Raw genomic sequence first — 21,664 nt, 5'->3', positions numbered from 1 at the left:
TAAATATTTAAAAAGGCATTTGATACTGTGGTCACTTAGCAAACTAACAATAGACTGTTATTCTGTGAGCCCTTTTCCATTTCCAGCTATGAGATATTCAACAACCTTACAAATTAAGACATGAAATATTTTCCTATTGTTCAAGCTTCAAATGAAGTCAGAAAGCATTTAGCGTCATATACCTCCTGGCATCATTATTTGTATTATCCCATGTTCTTGTCTATATCCTTACATGGAATATAATTTAATTACTTTTTTTTAGCTTACTTTACAGTCCTAGATCAATATGAATCATTTTATAATTAAATATATTTTGAATATACACTCTTTCCCAATATTTTGGGAATGTAAAAATAACTAATAATTTGTAGTGGAATACTGCAGTCAAATGAAATAATGTAAAATTTTCTATGCCAATCCTCAGATACAACACAATTCAATAATAAACAACAACAAAAAGCAGAATTACATAAGTAGAAATGGTTTATTATAATGTTTCATTTAATAGAACTGAAATCCAGATTATGTGTTCAAACTTTATTATCCGTTTTATTTTGTACATTTTCCATAAGATCAATCTTCTTACTTTGACATATTTGCTTAGCAGAAAGGATACTTGTGATATTGTAGGCATGTCTTGTATATGGAATAAGTTATTATATTTAATGGATATTTTCATTTTTAGAATGTGTTTTGGTGACTTTATGAAAAGAATTTTCCTGTGGTTTGAACAAAATAATGTAGCACTTTGGGGCAAAGATGAAAAAAAGTAGCCCTGCACTTGAGGCCAAAATACAGAAAATCTCCACAGCTACTGTAGCCTTGCCCTTGGTGCTTTGGTAGACAGGAAGGAAGGTGATCCAGACACTGCAGAACACCATCATGCTGAATGTCAGGAACTTGGCTTCATTGAATGTGTCAGGTAGATTTCTGGCCAGGAAAGCTACAATGAAACTCGCCAGGGAAAGTGAGCCCAAATATCCCAGGACACAGTGGAAGGCAATAACTGAACCTTTGTTGCAGACAATCAATATATGGCCATGTTCAGCATGTACATCCTCATCAACAAAAGGAGGAGAAGTTCCCATCCAGATTCCACAGATAATCAGTTGAAATACAGTGCAGATGGGAATGATGAAGTTAGGTGCACCTGATGCCAGGAACCATCTCATTCTTCTATCTGGAACAGTGACCTTGAATGCTAGTACCACAGTAATTGTCTTAGCCAAGACAGAAGATGCTGCCACAGTGAAAATAACTGAAAATGAGGTCTGCTGCAAGATACAGGTGGCCACATGGGGATGGCCAATATATAGCAAGGGACAGAGAAAACAAAATATGAGGGAGATGAGTAGGACATAGCTGAGAACTCGATTATTGGCCTTAACTATGGGTGTATCTTGATGTTTCAAAAAGATACCTAGTACAATAGCTGTAAGAGAAGAGAAACACAGAGCCAAGCCAGCCAGACACATTCCCAAGGGGTCTTCATAAGCCAGAAAGGTCACAACTTTTCTGAGGCAGTGAGTTCGTTTTGCATTGCTGTACTTATCATCTGGACACTTCACACAATCGTCCATGTCTAATATAGGAAGGGAAGTATTTTGAGTTTTAATTTTTCCCTAGTACTCATTAAACATGACACATTAATGAATTAGGAAGTCATAGCTAAATTTTATTTACATCTTGTGTTATATGTAAACTAAAGATCTTTGATGCACAGGATTTAATTATATTTTCTGTTGCCTTTCATCTTAATGCAAATATTTTTTATATTTATCTTACCCATGAACATTTAAAAAAACAATAAATCAAACTCTACCCAATCCATATATTAGAACCCACATGTACTACATTATGATTACAATATAATACCTAACAATCTTGAAAATATTTGTGCTTACACACATATTAGTAAATTCCTCTCCCCTCATCAAGGACTCTTATCATTGAGGCAGAGACTACTTGGGAAAGATAACAGCCCCTTAAAATGTAGACTTGTGCCACCAAGTACAGTGGGTACATCTATTATAATACTCTAATACTTAATGGCTCAGGAAAAATTGCAGAAGAGTGGGATGGAAAGATTGTAAGAGCTAGGGGATCAGGGAACTTGATGTGAGCCAGTATCTCCTAGAAATGTCACAAGCTACAGTCATAAAGTCTCACCAACATGATTGCTTAAAATTCAGGTGAACAAGTACAAAAACAATAGACATGGCAAAGTGGATGGGGAAAGACCATCAGGCCACAATGATAGAAAGAGAGCTATAGGCATCTAAGAGCAGAAGGAAATGTCTTTCCCAGAGTAAAGTACACCAATTGATTATTTTTGGAAGACAAAATGGTCAGCCCTGAAAACATACAAGTAATATTGCACAGACTGAAAAGTTTGAATTTAGAAATGTATCTACATACCCCTACACATAAAACAAATACACATACCAACAATTAATGAGAAACGAGGCTATAGATTTGAAAGAGATTCTGCGGGGCTTTATTGGAGTTGTGTGAGGAAGGATAGGGAATGGAGAGTGATATAATTGTATTATAAAATCAAAAAAAAGGAAAAGAAACAGAAAAAATATCCAGCACTGTCAAGGAATGAAGAAACAACATGAACAAATTCCGATCTAAATTTCCACATGTCAAAAAATTCCCATTTCGTTTTGGGCTTCAATGTTTGAACTTTAGTTGGGCACATTATCTGCAAATTTTATAAAATTCTATGAGATTTGACAGTGCAATGTACCCAAAGTTACAGTATTTATTGAGAAAACAACAAAATCTAGATAATATTCTATATCTCAAGGGCATGATTTTGAAAGATAGTACTAAATGATGCTGCTAATTTTTTATTTATACCACAACATATTTTTTTCTTCCAATTGCATTGATACAACAGACCAAACTGAAAAGTCATGATTCTATTTCAGCACTGAGTCTATCCATCAAAAAGTTTCTATTTGGCTTCAGTTTTTTCAGTCCTCTCTGATATTGCTAAGGAGTGTCAACTAAACTGTTGATTAGGAGCATTATAATACTTGAATTTTTAATACTTTTAAAATTAATTATAAAATGTTCTATTTATTTTTTGTATTGAAAATATATTCTTTTCCTGTACAATACACGCTTAATATAGTTTCCCCTTCCTCCACTCCTCTCATGCTTTTCTAAGTAGGTGAAGGAGAATTAAAAAATAGAGTATAGAATCTTTGTATTTAACCAACACAAAAGTCAATATTTGATCAGTTAATTTGGAATATATATACATATGTGTGTGTGTGTGTGTGTGTGTGTGTGTGTGTGTGTGTGTGTGTACCACTTCAATTAAACAATTTTTATTTTCTTTTTGTGCATTATTCTATTCATGTAGTTAACTTTCTCACATTATTCACTGGGTTTTGTATTCAAATATGTTTATTATTTTAGTGTAATTTTTAAAATCCTGCACTATAATTTTTTTATAATCCTCAAGTTTAACTCATATAGAATCATTTACATGGTGTTCTGGCTCTAAGTGAAACTGTCAGTTAAGTATTTAGCTATTTCTTATCACTACTACATTTATTAATTCTACCTTTTCATTACCTGATACACTACCAAAACAATGTTTTCATTTTCTGTACCTCAAATTGGATTAATCGCTCTCTTTAATTAAAAAAGTCTCTTTGATTTAGTTGTTATGAATATTATAATAAACTCTTTATTTCAGAGTTCAATATGATGGCATCCAAACTCACCTATGAAGTACAGTAAAACTGAAAATACAAGCAACCAATGATAATGTTTCTGTGTTTATGTATTCTACATTTCTATTTAGCATGATCTACATTTGCACACAGTACAAAAAAGAGTGTTTCTAAAACATAGTACAACATCACTGAACATCTACTCCTTGTTAGAAACACTGGGAAGGGGGAACTAGGAACATATGTATGTACAGTGTATAAGTTTTAAATAAAGTGAAAGATAGATACAACTTATTACAAAATGCTGACTATTAGGATGAAGATGAGTTACAATAGTAACCGTTAGTGCTCTAAAGTAATGTGCAGGAGAAAATATTACATTCATGAATTCTAGAATAATGACACAAAAATGCAGTTCAAAAGACAGAGTATATTATTTCAAATAGCAGTGATACTTATACTTTCAACTTTTTAGTGAGATTCATCTCTTCAATTTTCCCAAAAGACTTTTTGAGAACTATGTAAATATGAGAGAAAATAAGAAATCTGCTGATATAATTTCCTTACTTGTCCTGTTGGAAATTTTATTTTCTGGACATGGATTACAATCAAAACAACAGACAGCTTTTCCTTCCTGAGGTGATTTTCTGTGTCCAGGACTGCAGGGTCTACTGCATACAGAGGGTGGAATCTGAGGAAAATCAGATAAATTTTAGAGACAGATGAAAGTTGCAAAACTGCAGTGATTCACAACATGGAGGCACTGAAAATTCTCTTTTTAAACACATATGTTACAAAGTAAAAATCCATTGTTTTTTATGACAAATATTATGAATGTATGGTGATTTAAGTAAGTATTGTGAAACCCACAAGAGAGGAGAGAGGGAGAGAGACAGAGATACACACACACACACACACACACACACACACACACACACACACACAGAAAGAAAGAAAGAATATAGAGGGTGAAAGTGAGTCAATAAATGAGTAAATGTCAAAACCTTTTATCCCAATGATGAAACATGCTGTTTTAGAATATTTGTGCTACATGTAAATCATTTGAGTTAAGACCAAATTACCTGTCTAAAATCTGTGGCCCACTCTATCATTTCATCAGATATGTACAATTGTTGATGGCTTGGAAACTGTCCAGAAAACTTTCCTATTTTCACTTTAAGTCCAAAGTGTTTAAAATCTGTGATATAGAAAATGTCATACTCTGTATCCTGTTTTGTCTTTTGGTTCATATTCACCAGATCTCCAGGAGTATTAACAAATTGTATGTTCTTCAGATAAGAGAATATCTAAAATACATTTGTTATTTTAGTTTTAACTATACCTACACAGTAGGACAGAAAATATGAATTTTATAATGCCAGTAACTTTCATTTGCCTCTCCTAAAATGTAACTTTATTAGAAGTACTCAGTAGTAAATAAAAGAAATTACATACAAACATAAAGTACACTACACTTTAAAGTTAAATTTTTCTCACTGGTGTTGATATTCTAACATGTGCGCCCTAAATTATATGCTTATAGATCAGAGATTAATTCTCTATTTCTTCCTGGCAATATTGTTATTTGATCATAACCTAGGGAACTGTGTTCCATAATAGTTCAAACAGTATCAGTACTACTACTATTAACTAGAATCTATTTATTACAGTAAGAAGCAACTTTTTGATCATATAACTAAATTCATTTTCTCATCATTTAAGCATTCATGAAAAAATATTTTCCTTCCAAATTTTAGAAACATAAGATTAATGTTTGTGTTTGAAATATTCTTTAAAAAATTCTTCCCTTAGAATGTAAAATGCAGACTTGTGCCAGTATCATCTGTAACAAAATTTATGACACTAGCATGATCTTCATCACATGCATTGAAAGTGTCCAGAATTATATGCATCTGGAAGAAAATTTTGTAGTTTGCCTACATTTAGAAAACTATGGTTCCCTTCAAGAAAGTCATCTTAATGACGTACAGTGGGATGGGATGGTATGTATGCCAAATCTGTTGCTCTGATTGATCAATAAATAAAACACTGATTGGCCAGTAGCCAGGTAGGAAGTATAGGTGGGACTAACAGAGAGGAGAAATGTGGGAAGTGGAAGGCTGAGTGAGAGAGACACTGCCAGCTGCCACCATGACAAGCAGCACGTGAAGATGCCAGTAAGCCATGAGCCCTGTGGCAAGGTGTAGATTTATAGAAATGGATTAATTTAAGATATAATAACAGTTAGCAAGAAGCCTGTCATGGCCATAGAGTTTGTAAGCAATATACGTCTCTGTGTTTACTTGGTTGGGTCTGAGCGGCTGTGGGACTGGCGGGTGACAGAGATTTGTCCTGACTGTGGGCCAGGCAGGAAAACTCTAGCTACAATACAGGCTGTTCAATGCAAGTATAATACCTTCCAGGAGTCCAATTCCAGTCCTTTTCCAGCATTCTCTGACCATATGTCTACTTGCTGCAGAAGCATCTCATGGAGTGAGTGGGCCACAGCATACACAGCATTGTATAAGTTATAACTTGAGTCACTCATGGACATTCCAAACCAGTGCCTAAACAACCACTTTAATACATTTGTGGTAGAACAATTTTTCAGTTTCTTACAATTAGATGATGACAAAGAACAATTAAAATAAATCCACCATAGTCTAGCCAATGAAATTTCATTACTGTAATTTGAAGGGTGTATTCTCTGCATAAATTGTTTAAAACCAGATATCTCAGAATTTTGATGTGAATAAATGAGAGTCCCATGGGGGGAGTTAAGCAAGAAATGTCCTTTAATTGTGATTCTATCAAATTGTGACATACTGACCCAGATTCTGTTAACTGTTACAGATTTCCATAGTATAAAGTTCAGTTGTACAGTAGAGTCTTTGTCTCCATAAACAATCACAACTTTTGCTGATGACATCATGATCTGGTGAAAGTACTTATCAGCCATTTTAAGGAATGATAAATTCCCGTGGATGATAATACTTACAAATGCTAAACAGACAATGTTCCTTTGAATTTCCTCTCTCAATTCAGAAAGAAACTGAAGTCCACGGTCTTCATTTGAAATGATCACTCCCACCCAGTTCCATCTGAAGTAAACCAGTAGGGACACCATGGCTAGTGGCAGAGATGTGTCCTTGGGAGACATCTGGTAGAGATGAGGAAATTGTTCATGGACATTCAGGAGAGGTTGAAAATAACCATAGTAGAGCTGAAGGACATAGAACATAAGCATAAATGAAGAAAATATAATGAATAATGTTTGGTCTAAGACCTACATGTACTAAGCAAATGCTGGGGGTGTTAGAAAATGTGAATTCTTATCCTCATTATTAAAATCATATCCCATTTCTTGTGGTTGTCCAAAAACTACAAATAAACTAAGTTTTCTGGTAAAATGTTTCAGACTTCTTCTGTCTTTTTGTGATAAAGTTGTTATGCTTTCTGCTGAAAGTATCTGAGCATTTATTTTTGATAGAACTGAATAGATATAAATCCAGTCTCTGCCTTTTAACCTTTTTGGTACTCAGAAAGTCAACTTGAAGGAGACAGTATTTCATTAAAATTGTCCCACCTCAACTCACCTCTGGAGTTCTAGACATGTACTGGAATGGTCCAAAATTTGCAGAAACTCCCCATGATGGTCCTGTAAGTACAATTAAATATTTTCTCTGATTTTTGCAGTAGTAATTAGGAAAGTTTTCACTTCTTTTTGAAGATAGACCATATTTATTCTTCTCCTCCATCATGTTACATTTGATGTTAACTAGCAGAGAAATGTTTGGTAAAATATGAGGGTTCCTATTGATTTCTTCCATGGCAAAATAAAGAGAGAAAATCAAGTGGACGTTCTTTGGTGATATCCTGAAAACAGAGCACACTATTCATGAGAGATTAGGTTCCAATATGACAATTTTAAATCATACTCAATGTCAGAATAGTACTGAATTCTTGTCTGTTTTTTGTCTCTTTCGTAGGTCACATAAGTGCTATTTCTTTGATGTATGAGGATGTGATACCTGTGGGAGAATATTAGGATTCTCAAAGACTTTTTTTTGGTGACTATGGCAGGGGGGTTTGGATTTTATACCAATGTGATTGATTCTTTTAATTTGAATTTTCTTAAAGTTCCAACCTATTTTGTATAACCTTCATAAAATGTATATATGCCATCAGGGACTAGAAAATATTGTACTGGCTACCATTGTATCTGCTCATGCCATCATCTTGTACTTCTAACATTGAACATATGTGGAAAATAAATGGGTATTATCTGCTATTTGGAATGCTATACTTTTATACACAGGCAGCACTCTACAAAGATATGTTTTTGTTAAGCATATGAAGACTGGGTAGCCAAACATTCCTGTGTCAAGAGCTCTGAAAAGGCTGAAGGATTCATAGGCAATGCAAATAGCATAATAATTCTTATACTCTCTCTTTCCTTTCACATACTTTCTTAGTTTCATTTTGTATTTGAGGATGTGCAATATTTAGTTATATAAGACTGGATATAACTATACCTACTTCCAGTGAGGAATGAATTACCTTCTCTTTATGTGGACCCTTAGATTGTACTGATGCCTTTCAATCTATATACTCAGGTTGGTATTACAGAACAGGTCCTGCATAGAGTTGTTTTAGACTTGTCCTGATATGTCCTGTGTAATACACTTACTTTAGCTTCTCACTTTCATTAAGATATTTTGATTGAATGTTAATGTGTTGATATATTTCATATAGAGTTTGATCTTATTTAACAGTAACATCTCATTTCAGTGTGTTTGTTGTTTATGAGTATTTTAGATATTGCCTCATTCTGAGAGCTGCTGGTATCAATGGTTTTACTAGAGGCCAATGAATATACAGCAGATGGCAATTCATAGTTCAGGTATCATCTCACCAGATAACTAATTCTCTGATTGAAGAACCTTTTCAGACACAGCTTAAAGGGCCACAGACTCTGGACACTTTTGCTTCTGACTGTAATTTCACTTGTGCATAAACAGCTATGGTATCTCCCCAATACCTGAACTGTAATGTGTAATCTCAAATGATGTGTATATGTAATCTCTTGATTCCATCTCAATATTATGGGCACATATATGTGTGGATGGTCAGGAAGATGGCTTCTCATTAAGTTGTATAATTTTAAAATACAGAAAATATATTAGGATATGCTGCATAAATAGATTATTATTCTACAAGGATTATAAGACTCTTAGGCCCTGTTTTTTTTTATCACTAGCTAGACTGACCTAAAAAAAACCCAGCAATTTCTTCTCAGTTCTAAGAAAGCCACATACTTTTGGCTGATTTTTGGCCTGAGAGCAAATTCAAACTAGACTGAATGTTTCTGGAAATGGACCATAAGTTAAACAACATAGATATACACAAACAGAGAGTTACAGAAGTCTAACCAAGGTTATTAATCACAAAGTAAACTAAAATATTATCCTAGTTTCTCTAGTCAGGCCTCATTGATAACAGAGTCCAGCAGTCACTCCCTACTAAATTCTTTTGTAATTAACACTTTGTACAAACTTCTAACCTCAATTTATGAATAAAATTAAACTTTCAGCAAACTAATTGTTTATTGTTTAGGTCACAAATAACAAGTAACAATTAACCAAGTCACAAAGGAAACAGTTTTATGTGGAGAAAATTTCAAAATTAGCAAGGGCTATAGAAAATGGTCTGGCTTCACAGCCTTCTATATAGAATTACAAGTACCTTTCTTATTATTAGGGGTTACAAAGAGGACAATGATATAGATATATAGGATATAGATACGATAGGATAAAAGGGTAGATTGCTGAGCCTACTTTTATTTTTTATGATATTATTACTATGACTATTATGCATATACTATGCAAACAAATTAGCATATATATTTATGAATATATGTACATATGCATTTGTCCATACATTGTATTACATGCAAATGATAGATCCTATCCTAAGATGTGTAATATGCATAAAGTCACATATATATATATTATTTGGAATGCTATACTTTTATACACAGGCAGCACTCTACAAAGATATGTTTTTGTTAAGCATATGAAGACTGGGAAGTGGAAGGCTGAGTCAGAGAGATGCTGCCAGCCATCGCCATGAGAAGATGTTAAGATACCGGTAAGCCACGAGCCACGTGGCAACTTATAGATTTATAGAAATGGGTTAATTTAAGATATACGAACAGTTAACAAGAAGCCTGAACCATTAGGCCAAAGAGTTTAAAAAATATAAGCGTCTGTGTGTTTATTTTATAAGTGGGCTGTCAGACTGCCGGGTCTTGGCGGGACCCTGAGAGAAAACTCTCTAGCTACAGGACAAAGAAATATATTTTTACATTTGGGACCTATGCATTGCCATGGTAAATGGATCTGCTATGACCTTTTGATGCAGATTTTGTAACTTTCCTTTTTATTAACTGGAGGCAAAAAGCCTCCAGTTAAATGTGTATATAGCTGTGTAGGACAAAGAGAGCAAGAGAATTGCAACTTGACATAGATTTGAAGCTGTCGAGAAGTAAGAGCATGACTCTCATATCCTATATGTGAGTCTGATTCCCTCAAATAGATAGAAACTTATTCTTAAAGACCCTCAGATAAAAAAGTTTCTTAAAATCCCACTAGTCTGAAGGCATTCTATTTACAACCCTGGAGCAGTTCTAGGAGCTGGATTCACAGGTTGTGTTAGCATCATCCATATTTTCTGTGTTGCTTTGGACTGAATACATATTCAAGTAACTAGACATTCAAATAACTAGCATGGAATTGATTGAATGATTATTTTTCTCATAATTTTTTAATGCCTATGTTTGAATCTTTTTTTTAGCTTTGTCATATTCTTTTATTTCTTACAATTATCTCTTTCAGAAAGACTTGAAGTTAAGACACATTGTCTAGGCCCTTGCCATTCCACTGGAGTTGGGTATGCATTGTTAAAATTGAATTCTCCCACACCTATGGACATCTATTTTATGATAAAGAGGCCAGAAATACACTGTGGAAAACTAAACATCTTTAATAAATGGTGCTAGCCAAACTGAATGGATACATGGAGAAGAACATAAATTTATCTATACCTGTAACCCAGCACAAAACTCAAATCCAAGTGGATAGAAGACCTCAGTGTAAGACCAGATATGCTAGATCTCTTAAAAGAGAAAATTGAGGAATAGTCTTGAACTCATGGTTACCATAAAAGTTTTTTTTTTTCTGAACAGAACACTGATAGCAAAGGTACCAAAATAGCAATATGTAAATGAGACCTCATGAAACTGAAAACCTTTTGTATGGCAAAGAAACCCAAAACAAAACAAAAACACCTACCATCATTAGGACAGAGTGGCAGACTGGAAAATGAGAAAAGACCCTTACTTATCAGGGTACCTATATGAAATGTACTTTGAAAGTTTATCCAATTATATACAGCATGGCCAACATCAATCAAACAAATTCTAGTTTATGCTGCAAGAATGCATACTAATGGGAAGACTCACCCATTGTTTGTGGGAATGTAAACTTGTAGAGCATTACGAAGATCAGTGCAGGAGTTCCTCAGGAAGCTTGGTATAGATTTACTTCAAGATCCAGATATTTGACCTGTCTTAGTCAGGGTTTCGAATGCTTCAGTGAAACACCATGACCAAGAAGGAAACTAATAGGGAAAGAGTATATTTGCCATATACTTCCATATTCCTGTTCATGAAAGAAGAAAGTCAGGACAGGAACTCCAACAGAGTAAGAAACTGGAGAAAGGAGCTGTTGAAGAAGCCACAGAGGGGTACTACTTATTGGCTTTCTTCTCATGGTTTGTTCACCTGCTTTCTTATAGAACCAGGACCGTGAGCCCAGAGATAGCACAACTCATAATGGGCTTGGTCCTCCCCCATCAATCCCTAATTAAGAAAAATTTTCACAGACATGCCCACAACCAATATCATGGAGATATTATCTTAACTGAGTGTACCTCATCTTAGATGACTTTAGCTTGTGTCTAGTTGACATAAATTTTTAGCGTTCCACTCTTGTTCATATACCCAAAAGACTCTGCTTCCTACTATAGAGACATTTTTTTGCCCATGTTCATAGGATGGAAATCTAAAATAGTGTAACATTCCTAACATGCATTTATGAAGGCAACCTGAATAAAACTGAGAAATAGCAGTTGAGATCAAGCACCAACTATACAGACAGGACTTATAAACACAGGAAGCTTATAACACCAAGAATGGGTTACATTTTATTGAATAGTTAGCCGTATCAGACCCAAAGAAACCTTCCAAAAGAACAGGCTGCTACCCAGCCTATAGGCTCCTCTTTATAAACTGGGGATAAGGCCCTATGGCTGAAGATAACACCTACACAACTGAGTAAAGATGAAGAAATCAAGTTGTTGCTGCCTTCCTAGAGTGTTTATGTTTGCTAACTACTGCTCATAGTACTCAAAGTTCTCTGAAAAACAAGCAAGGTAAACACAAACCTAAACATCTACAATGGTGACTGCCTGCAAGATGTGCTAGTGAAACAGTGGCATGAAGCTGGTGGGAGTAACCAAATAATAAATGATTTGGTTTAGGTCCATTCCAAGGGGTCAAATACATGTCTGACACTGCAATGCTGGTTAAGAACCTCACAATAGATAGGACAGGGACCTAGGGGGAAAAACCAAAGACCATTGCTCCAGTAAAGGACATAAAATGAATCCTAATTTCATTTGAATATGGTGATTGATCTGTTCCTTACACAGACATTGTCAGAAAAATTTCGTCCTCCAGCGTATATAGATATGTACCAAGATCCACAGCTGTACAATGTACACAGAATGAGAGACCTTGCACCATTTTTACATGTGATGTCTCCAACAAATGCACCAATACATCCCATAGGGCTCAAAGAACTCTATGGCAGAAGAGATGGAAAGATTTGTAAGAGCTAGAGTAGACTGAGAACACAAAATAAATATGGTGTACTATGCTCAGGACTGATGCACATGACCTCAAAGAAGATTAGGCAGTATACACAAGACCTGCACACATCAGTGCCAGGTGGAGTCCATTTGCTCAGTGGAAAATTGGACAAAAGCTCCTATCCTAAACTCAGAAGATATCTCCCATCAATATCTACTTGCAAACAGAAATTTAGTTCTCTCCAAAAGAGTGTCCCTGGGGACACAAACCACCCTTTGGGGCTGGCCCAAAGGGCAGTATATAGCCAAAAGAATATAAACTCAATGGTATCTGTGAGACTTCATTGTATAATGATATATTTTTCATGACTTTAAAATTATTTATCCTTAAGGTCCATTGGATTTGTATTATGTCTTCCAGTTTTGAGTTTTTATGGGATTCCTGGGCATAAGAATGTGTGTCTCTTATTATCTATTTGTGTATCTCATTCTTTTTATTTCTTCTGTTTGTCTGATTGTGTTACCTATTCTGATTTGTTTGTTTTTGTTTTATCTTATTTTCTAACTATTATTTAGAAGACTCTTTGTTTTCCATGAAGAGAAAGAAAGGGTGTGGGTTCAGATAGGAGGGGAGGTGCAGATGATCTCAGAGGAGTTGGGGGAGTGAAAAGTATAATCAGAATATAATGTATAAAAAATAAATTTTCAATAAAAAATGCAGGGGATATGTTTGATCCATGCTGTAATGTAGATAGTCCTGTGAAAATATTATATTAGGTTAAAAAAAACATAAAAGAGAAAAAAAGCAGATTATCTCATTCATATGAAAAGCCCAACTGGAACTTTGTAGGATAGAATGTAGATTCATGAATAGGTAGGAATGAGGGGATAAAATGATGGCAGCTGAGCAGTACAGTATTCATGATTCCTAGTGAAATGTTCTATATATTTTGAACATGACTGTGGTGATGGATGCACACTTCTGTACTACATTTCATTCATTCTTTTATACAAGTAGACTATAAAATATATCTTAACAGAAACAAAAACAAAAGCCTAAAACAAATTAGCTATTTTAGATTTGTGTTTTTTCCCCCTTTGGAATCATAGTTCAATTTAAATTAACAATTTTATTATTTAATAATTTTATATTGAGAGTTTTATACATAAAATCTTCAAAGGTTTATTGCTTTACATTTCAAAAAGTATCCACTGCTACCTTGTGCCATCATCAGTGATGCTACATTTTCTAATTTGCTTGGGAGGCCTCTACTTATCAGTTGTACTTTTTCTTCTTAACTTTAAAAAACCTGGAGTTTATGAGATAAGGGTTTCCTTCGGGATGCAGCACATTATCTATGAAAGTGAAGTGGCATTGTGAACTTTATAACTTATATGTTCTATTGAGTCACAAGCCCCCTACCATTCTGTAAAAAAAAAATCACTATATTTAGAATGGAGAAAGAAACTTACTCCAATGTTTTCTCCACACAGATGACTAGAAATTAAAACAATATTGGCAATTGATAAATAACTGAAAGATGGACTCCAGTTTTTAATTTTTTTAAGATTATCACACTTTGATGGTTAAACATTTTCCAGTGGAAGCCATTTTTTCAAGAGAAATTGGACCGTACATGTTAGACCTGTGATGCATTAAAAAAAAATGAGACAAAGTAGGGTAGTTGGAGAAAGAGGCATGGATCTTAGGAAGTTGTTGGAAGGGTGTGAATATGATCATAATGCATTTCATATGACCCTCAACTTAGTAATAAATTTTAGATATGTAACACAGTTGGTGTAGTTATGTGAGAAAATAAGTGAATCCTTCCTGCATTGTTCAGGCAGGCTCAAAGTTTTGGAGATTTGACTCAATCTGAATGGAGATTGATTGATTGCTTTGGTTCCCTCTCATCACTATACATCCATATGGGAAATACGTATGACTAAAGTATTTACAACATGGTTTGGACAAATAGTAGAAAATTATAGGCAAAATTGTGATCCTAACTCCAGTGGAGGGTACCCATACCAATTACTTAGTTTCCTGTTATATACAAACAATGCTGAACTGAAGATCATGATATACAGTACAAGCATTTGTGTATCCCTCACATTTACTCTCCAACAACATTGGAAATATACAGAATATATACATATAATAACCTTACTTTTCTTTCTCATGTCAATCAAATTCCAATTTATAAAGAATAATGGATACAACAAGAAGAATCCTTTTCTCAGTAACAGAGAAATTCTGATTATGAATGTTAACAGAGGTATTGGAGTATTTGAAATTTTGCTTGTTAAATGACACATCTAAGTGCTCAATCAAATAAGTGTTTTAAAATGACCAGGAACTGTATAAACAAACAATCCTACTGACAATTTACCTCTGATGACAGCTATGATGATCCATAGAATTTACTGAATTAATGGAACATACTATTCATTTTTTACTTTAAAGTGAATATATACACAATAAATTTATATTAAATTCTCTAACTTGCCACAAGTAAGTTCCTGTTGTTCTACAAAGCACATGAAAACAAATGACTGGACTATCACTTCTCCTCTATGTTCACTGTGATGGTATAGGACATTAGTAGTAATAATCTGACAAAATATGTATGAAATTGTGTTTTCCATTAAAATCCATGTGCAGGTTTCCTTAACCATGCTATTCACATATAGCTAAACAATAACTTAAAGATTTTACTAATAGGTACATAGGAAGAATGTCTCTTTGTAATACCAATTTATATTTCCACAGAATAGTCTTATTTGAGATGATGAATATGTGTTTAGTTTTGCTGAATCTCATTCATCCTGGCCATGTTTCAGAATTTCATATTTTATTCACAATGATCTAAATTATATATTTATTTATTTATTTCGATAATAAACCATGTAGTTACATAAATAATAACATATTTTACTTCTGTAAATTCATTTGGTTTACAAATGTGCTATCTTCTTTCTAATCATGGTAGAACCATGTAAATAATGCTTAGAAAATCATATTGAATAGCCATAAAACAAAACTGCTGTTTAATCACAATACAGGAAGAGAAACATACAGTAATCTGGAAACATGTTTGCTGTATAATAAATAAGACTTAATAGCTACTTAGATACAAAATATCTTGTCTGTAATGAGGATACATGTATATGAAGAAAATTCAGGATATTGTCAGAACCATTGTTTAAGAAGTGAGACATTTATGCTTCCAGAAGAAAGTTTCTATACTAATCGATTACTTTGTATTAGTAAAAATCCAGACAAAGGGGTCTAGGAAGAAAACATTTGCCTTGCCATTTTCTTTATTACTCATAAGTTAGGAGAAATTAAAACATTTCTCTGGACCTTGCTCATCTTGTGTCATGTAAATATGTTAGCATAGATGTAGAATGATTCTGCAATTTCAAGTTCCAGAATTTCAGACATAAAATTCACCATCATCTTAAAATAGGAGGTCACTTCACTGAGGCATATTAATTCATTAACTGGTGAAATTTGAGTGAGTGAAATGAATTAAAAACATCCTCTCCATGACTTTTAAGGCACAGCCTGACTGCATTGTGGAGATAATCATAAGCTTATGGAAGACATGATATAGGTATTGGTGAACATTTTTTTTTGTTCAAATTATACTCAGATTGCCCTCATTCTTCCTCATTTGTATCTGATCATTTGGATGTATGGGTCATCTTCTTCGCATTCCATATTACCATGAAAATTATTTTTATAACTATTATATGATCACTTGCTCATTGCTCCAAATTCTCCTTGAAACCTAAGGATATTTTTGATAAACAGATGAATGATCAACACATAGTAAAACACATTGTTTTACTTCTTCTATGGTTTTTAAATTCTTCTGAAACTTTTCTGTTTTGTAATACAGCCTGTGTATTCTGTGTAGAATTTCATCCTAAGATATGCTATCAAAAACTGAACATAACCTTTATCTAAAACTGAAAACTTTGATAATTCTCAAACATATACAATGCCACACCTAGAGATGTGTTTTTACCCAAATTTAGAATGATATTTTTGATAACTTCCCTATCAAACTCCAGGAGACATTGTAACAACTTCCTCAGCTGAAATATCAAGCAGTATCCTCACTGATGAAGGAAAATTATGGTCAAACATATAGATCAATTATTGTGTAGTGTACTCATTCTTGCAATAAACAAATTTATTTTAAATAATTAGGGAAAGGGAAGAAAGAGATTCAAATGTGGAGTAAAATTAATAAATGAAAGCATATGTAGCAATATGAAATATGACAATTTGTAATAAATAAATGGGCTTCATCCCTGAGAAATTTGGATGAATTTATTACCTTAGTACTTCTCTCTCAATTGTTAGCAGGTACCACAGACAACACCTTATATTCCAGCACATTTAAAGTAAAATAGTTAATCATTGCTTGCAGGGGCACCCTCTAGTCTAGCAATGAACAAACTGACTACTGGGGCACTCTAATTGAATGATTCATGTGGTTCTAACCTAGAACTTTGAAAAAAGTTCTGACATTTTTTATTCAACAAAAATGCGGCTATGCATATGTAACCTACTGAGGAGAAAAAGGTGGCATACAACTATCATAGGGAACAGATATTGATTTTCCACACCTGATTTCAGTGGCAGGAATCAAAGAACACAACAGTTGTAAAATTATGACAAATAGATTATTTGAACAATATCTCTGCACCTTTTTAATATATTTAACTAAAAGTCAGGGCAAATATACCAAGGTCCACTGTGTAGGAATTGGGCATTTTGTGCTGATGAAAACGCACACACACACACACACGCACACACACACACACACAAATAGTAGCAGGCAAAAGAAAGACCACTTTATTGTAGCCTCTATGAAGTGAACTAAAAGCAGTGTTTAGTACTATGTTATTAGGGACATCACATGACACCAGTTAGGAACTGTCATATTAAAGGATTGTCTCTAAAAGCAAAGTTGACAGCATGGATCATTCAATCAGCTTTCAGTCTAGAATCTGTGACTTGAGAAATACAAAATTTAACAGGGCGGTGGTGGCACACGCCTTTAATCCCAGCACTTGGGGGCAAAGGCAGTCAGATATCTGTGAGTTTGAGGCCAGCCTGGGCTACAGAATGAGTTCCAGGACAGGCTTCAAAGCTACACAGAGAAACCCTGTGTCAAAAAACCAGGGAGAGAGAGAGAGAGAGAGAGAGAGAGAGAGAGAGAGAGAGAGAGAGAGAGAGAGAAAGGAATACAAAAAAGTTAACCCCTATTCCATAAGAAACAGGACAATAACCTTCATTAAATATGAAATAAATTTGGTTAATGTCCTAAAAGAGGGAGGACAAGACAGAAAGACGGCACACAGAATAATGGTCTAACTATCTGCAGCTCTAAAATGTATCATCTACCATGATAAACAAAAATTAATAAGTGAAAGAGGCACTTACTGCTTATCAAGATTCCCACTGAAATAATCATTTTTCATGTTTCCATTCTCTGCATAAATGAAAAAGGAACAATCAAGGTCTTTATCTCCTTCTGGGTTTTCCTTGTCTTTAATTCTGAAAAAGCACATAGGGTCAGTCAAACTGCAGAGAATTAAGGCAGGCTTCAAGACAAGGAAGACAAAGAGCAAAGACAACATCTTTGTAATGTAGCTGAGAAGAGAGCCCGAGCAAAGTGCAACATGAAGAGTCATGGAGAAATCCTTATATCAATTATGCATGAACCCATCCAGGTGTCTCTTTTTATTATTAAAGTTACTGCGAAGTAATGAAGTACTTTTCAAAAAACTCAGTAATTTTCTTTTGAGTACACTGTCTCTGTGGGTTTCATAACCACTCTCTGGCCTGTGGCTCTGCATATGAGTTCCTAAGTCCAGGGGATAACTACAAGATAGTAATTTCATTTATGATAATTCTTCTGCTCCATATCCCTTATGATTAGATCTATGTAACTGGACATGAAGTTTACGGACACAATTCTTCTTAGGCAAATTTCCTAACAAGCTCTGATTACCATTTGTAGTAGTTGACTTGGATTACATCAAATATTCCAAATGATTTTTGTGTCAAAAACAGTTTCTCACAGACAGAGCTTATTACAGACATACAGGAAATATGACCTGAAATGTTCATGATAGGAAGAAGTATCTTTACTCTCTGTTTGTATGAGTATATGCTTTGCCTGCTTGAAAGCTGTTTTGTCTGTCTGTCTGTCTGAGAAGCTTCTGCATGGCAAAGGAAAATGTTATTCAGACAATGCAGTAGCCTTCAGAATGAGAAATAGGAAACTCAAATGGCTGAGAAACACTTAAAGAAAAGTTCATCATCATTAGCAGTCATATCATTACAAATCCAGTCTACACTTAGATTTCATCTTATACCTGTCAAAATGGCAAAGATCTGCAACACAAGGGAAAGTAGAGCTGGCAGGAATGTGAAGTAAGAGCACTCGTACATTGCAGATAGGAGTGCAAAACCACAGAGTCACTATTAAAATCAGTGTGGCCATTTGTCTAGAAGATGGCAATCAATCTAAATCAAGATCTAGCTAAACCATGCTTGGGCATATATCCAAATGATATTTATCCTACCACCGAAACACTTGCTCATTTATGTTCCTTGTTACTCCGTTAATAATAGTCAGAATAAAAAAACCAACACAGATTCTCCTAAACAGAAGAATAGATGAAGGAAATGTGGAACATTTCTAAAATGGAGTACTATTCAGCTGATAAAACAGTGATATCATGAACTTTGAAGGAAAATGAGTGGAATGAGAAAAAAATCATACCAAGTGAGGTATTCTAGAATCAGAGAGATAAATATTGCATATATTTGCTTATATGTGGATATTAGCTGTGAAGTCATTGATAACAAAGCTACAATTGATGGAACCACAGAGATTATGTGTAGGATGAGGGACTGGAGGAAATAGTAAGATCTCATTAAGAAAGTAATTTTGAATAGACAATTAGGGATGGCTAAGTGTAGGGGGCTAGAATGGGAGGATCAAGTGGGGAAAGGAAGGGGAGAAGATGTTATGGGAGAGAATATGGACAGAAATATTTAAAATCAAGGGCTATTTGAAGGTTAGTATAGAACCTTATTACAGTTTAAAGTTCCTCAAATACATATGTACATAAAGGTATTTTAATGAAATTGTCAATATTACAGTACACAGTGTTGACGAAATTCTAAACAATCTTAGTAAATAAGAAACATGGAGCCAAATATAGAGTTAAATAGCCAAAGAGATCAGAGAGTCACAACTACCTTATCTTTTTTTTTTTTTTTTTTTTTTTTGGTTTTTCGAGACAGGGTTTCTCTGTGTAGCTTTGTGCCTTTCCTGGAACTCACTCTGTAGCCCAGTCTGGCCTTGAACTCACATACATCTGCTTGCCTCTGCCTCCTGAGTTCTGGGAATAAAGGAGTATGCCACCACTGCCCAGCAAAACTACCTTAACTTACCACCCTGCTGTCATAGCTTCCCCAGAGAGTTTCTTTCTGCCTGACTTGTGTTTTTATTACCTTTCTCTTCTGTCTTCTCATTGGCTCTAAACTCAACCATATGACTTCCTCGTCACTGCCTGTCTATACAGATCTTCAGGTCTCTATGGTTGGTAATGGGATTAAAGGCTCTTCTCACCATGTTTGGCTGTGTCCTTGACCACACAGAGACTCTGCCTGCCATGTGATTGGATTAAGGGCATGGGCTACCACTGCCTGACTGCTATTCCTGGCTCGCTATGTCCTCTGATCTCCAGGCAAACTTTATTTATTAACATACAAATAAAATCACATTTCAGCATAAATAATGTATCACCATAACAGAGTCCCAACTGCTCATTTTTTTTTCTCCAAATGAAGCTTTTTTGTACCTGGATTGGGTTACATCTAATTAAGTTGTTGGCCAAAAGTGACCCACAGGGATCCAGAAAAAAACAGGATTGTAGATGTAACCAACCGTCTTATTAAATAAGAAACACAGAGCCGATTCAGACAAGAAAGCCAAGAGGTCAGAGCTAAGAGCCTCACCCTTCCTGCTTCAGCGATCCTCTTCAGCCAAGAGAGCTCTCTGAAAGGAACCTACTTCCTGTGTGTTTGTCTTATATAATCTTTCTGTTCTGCCTTCTCATTGGTTGTAAACCCAAACACATGACTGCCTCATCATTGCCTCTCTGTAGAGACTTCCACGTCTTCTATGGTTGGTATTGAGATTAAAGGCGTGTGTCTCCAATGCTGGCTGTATCCTTGAACACACAGAGATCTACCTAGCTCTGTTTATCAAGTGCTGGGATTAAAGGTGTGCACCACCACCGCCATGCTCTTGCTATGGCTCTAATATCTCTGACCCGCAGGCAACTTTATTTATTAACATACAATTAAAATCACATTTTAGTACAAATAAAATACCACCACATTTCCCCTTTTTTATTTTAATAAAAAAAGAAAAAGCTTATAACTAACAAAAGAAAAACTATATACAAAAGTAAAATAACTATATACAATATATACAAGTAATAAATACCTAAACAAGGTCTAGTCCATTTTTATTTGACAAATTCAGAGAAAATAATTCCAATATCTATCCTATTTTGGTAAGTCCAAAATGTACCTAATTCACTTTCTATCCTAACCAGTCTTCAACTATAACTAACTAACCTTCAACTATAACTAACTAATCTTCAACTCCCTCAGAGACCCAAGAAGGAAATAATATTACCTAACAAAAATAAAAACAGGAAGTGCATGCAAGCAACTTGTAAAAAATTTGTGAGTTGACAGAAACAGCCAGCTGCCTGGACAGTCACCTGAGGTTTCTCTGCAGTGCTGGGGCATCATCTTCAGCCTATAAGCTTAGTGTATGTGACAGACTCATTTGTGAAGTAGGATGTACACAAGGTCAACAGTTCAACCTCACATTGGGTGAGAGCAGTCCATGTACCAGAAACACCTGAATTCCACTAGTGTCATGTTATGATTCAGGATTTTAAATTCTGAAAATTGTTGATGGTTTTTG

The 21,664-nt window shown here is 34.7% G+C and overlaps 1 protein-coding gene across 1 annotated transcript; it reads right to left on the bottom strand.

Annotated features, from left to right (window-relative positions):
• Positions 1–662: 662 nt before the first annotated feature.
• On the bottom strand, positions 663–18,287 carry LOC131902243 (vomeronasal type-2 receptor 116-like). The gene is made up of 6 exons (XM_059253276.1): positions 18,088–18,287; positions 7,289–7,568; positions 6,109–6,915; positions 4,775–4,999; positions 4,260–4,383; positions 663–1,582 (listed from the first exon to the last, which is right to left on the bottom strand). Exons 1-6 carry the CDS (start codon positions 18,282–18,284, stop codon positions 663–665), a joined length of 2,553 nt encoding a protein of 850 aa, XP_059109259.1. The 5' UTR covers positions 18,285–18,287.
• Positions 18,288–21,664: the final 3,377 nt, after the last annotated feature.

The sequence above is a fragment of the Peromyscus eremicus genome, chromosome 1 (genome assembly GCF_949786415.1).
Source record: "Peromyscus eremicus chromosome 1, PerEre_H2_v1, whole genome shotgun sequence".
NCBI classification, from domain to species: domain Eukaryota; kingdom Metazoa; phylum Chordata; class Mammalia; order Rodentia; family Cricetidae; genus Peromyscus; species Peromyscus eremicus.
The sequence above is the reverse complement of the archived record's forward strand: the minus strand, read 5'-3'. Positions and strand labels throughout refer to the sequence as shown.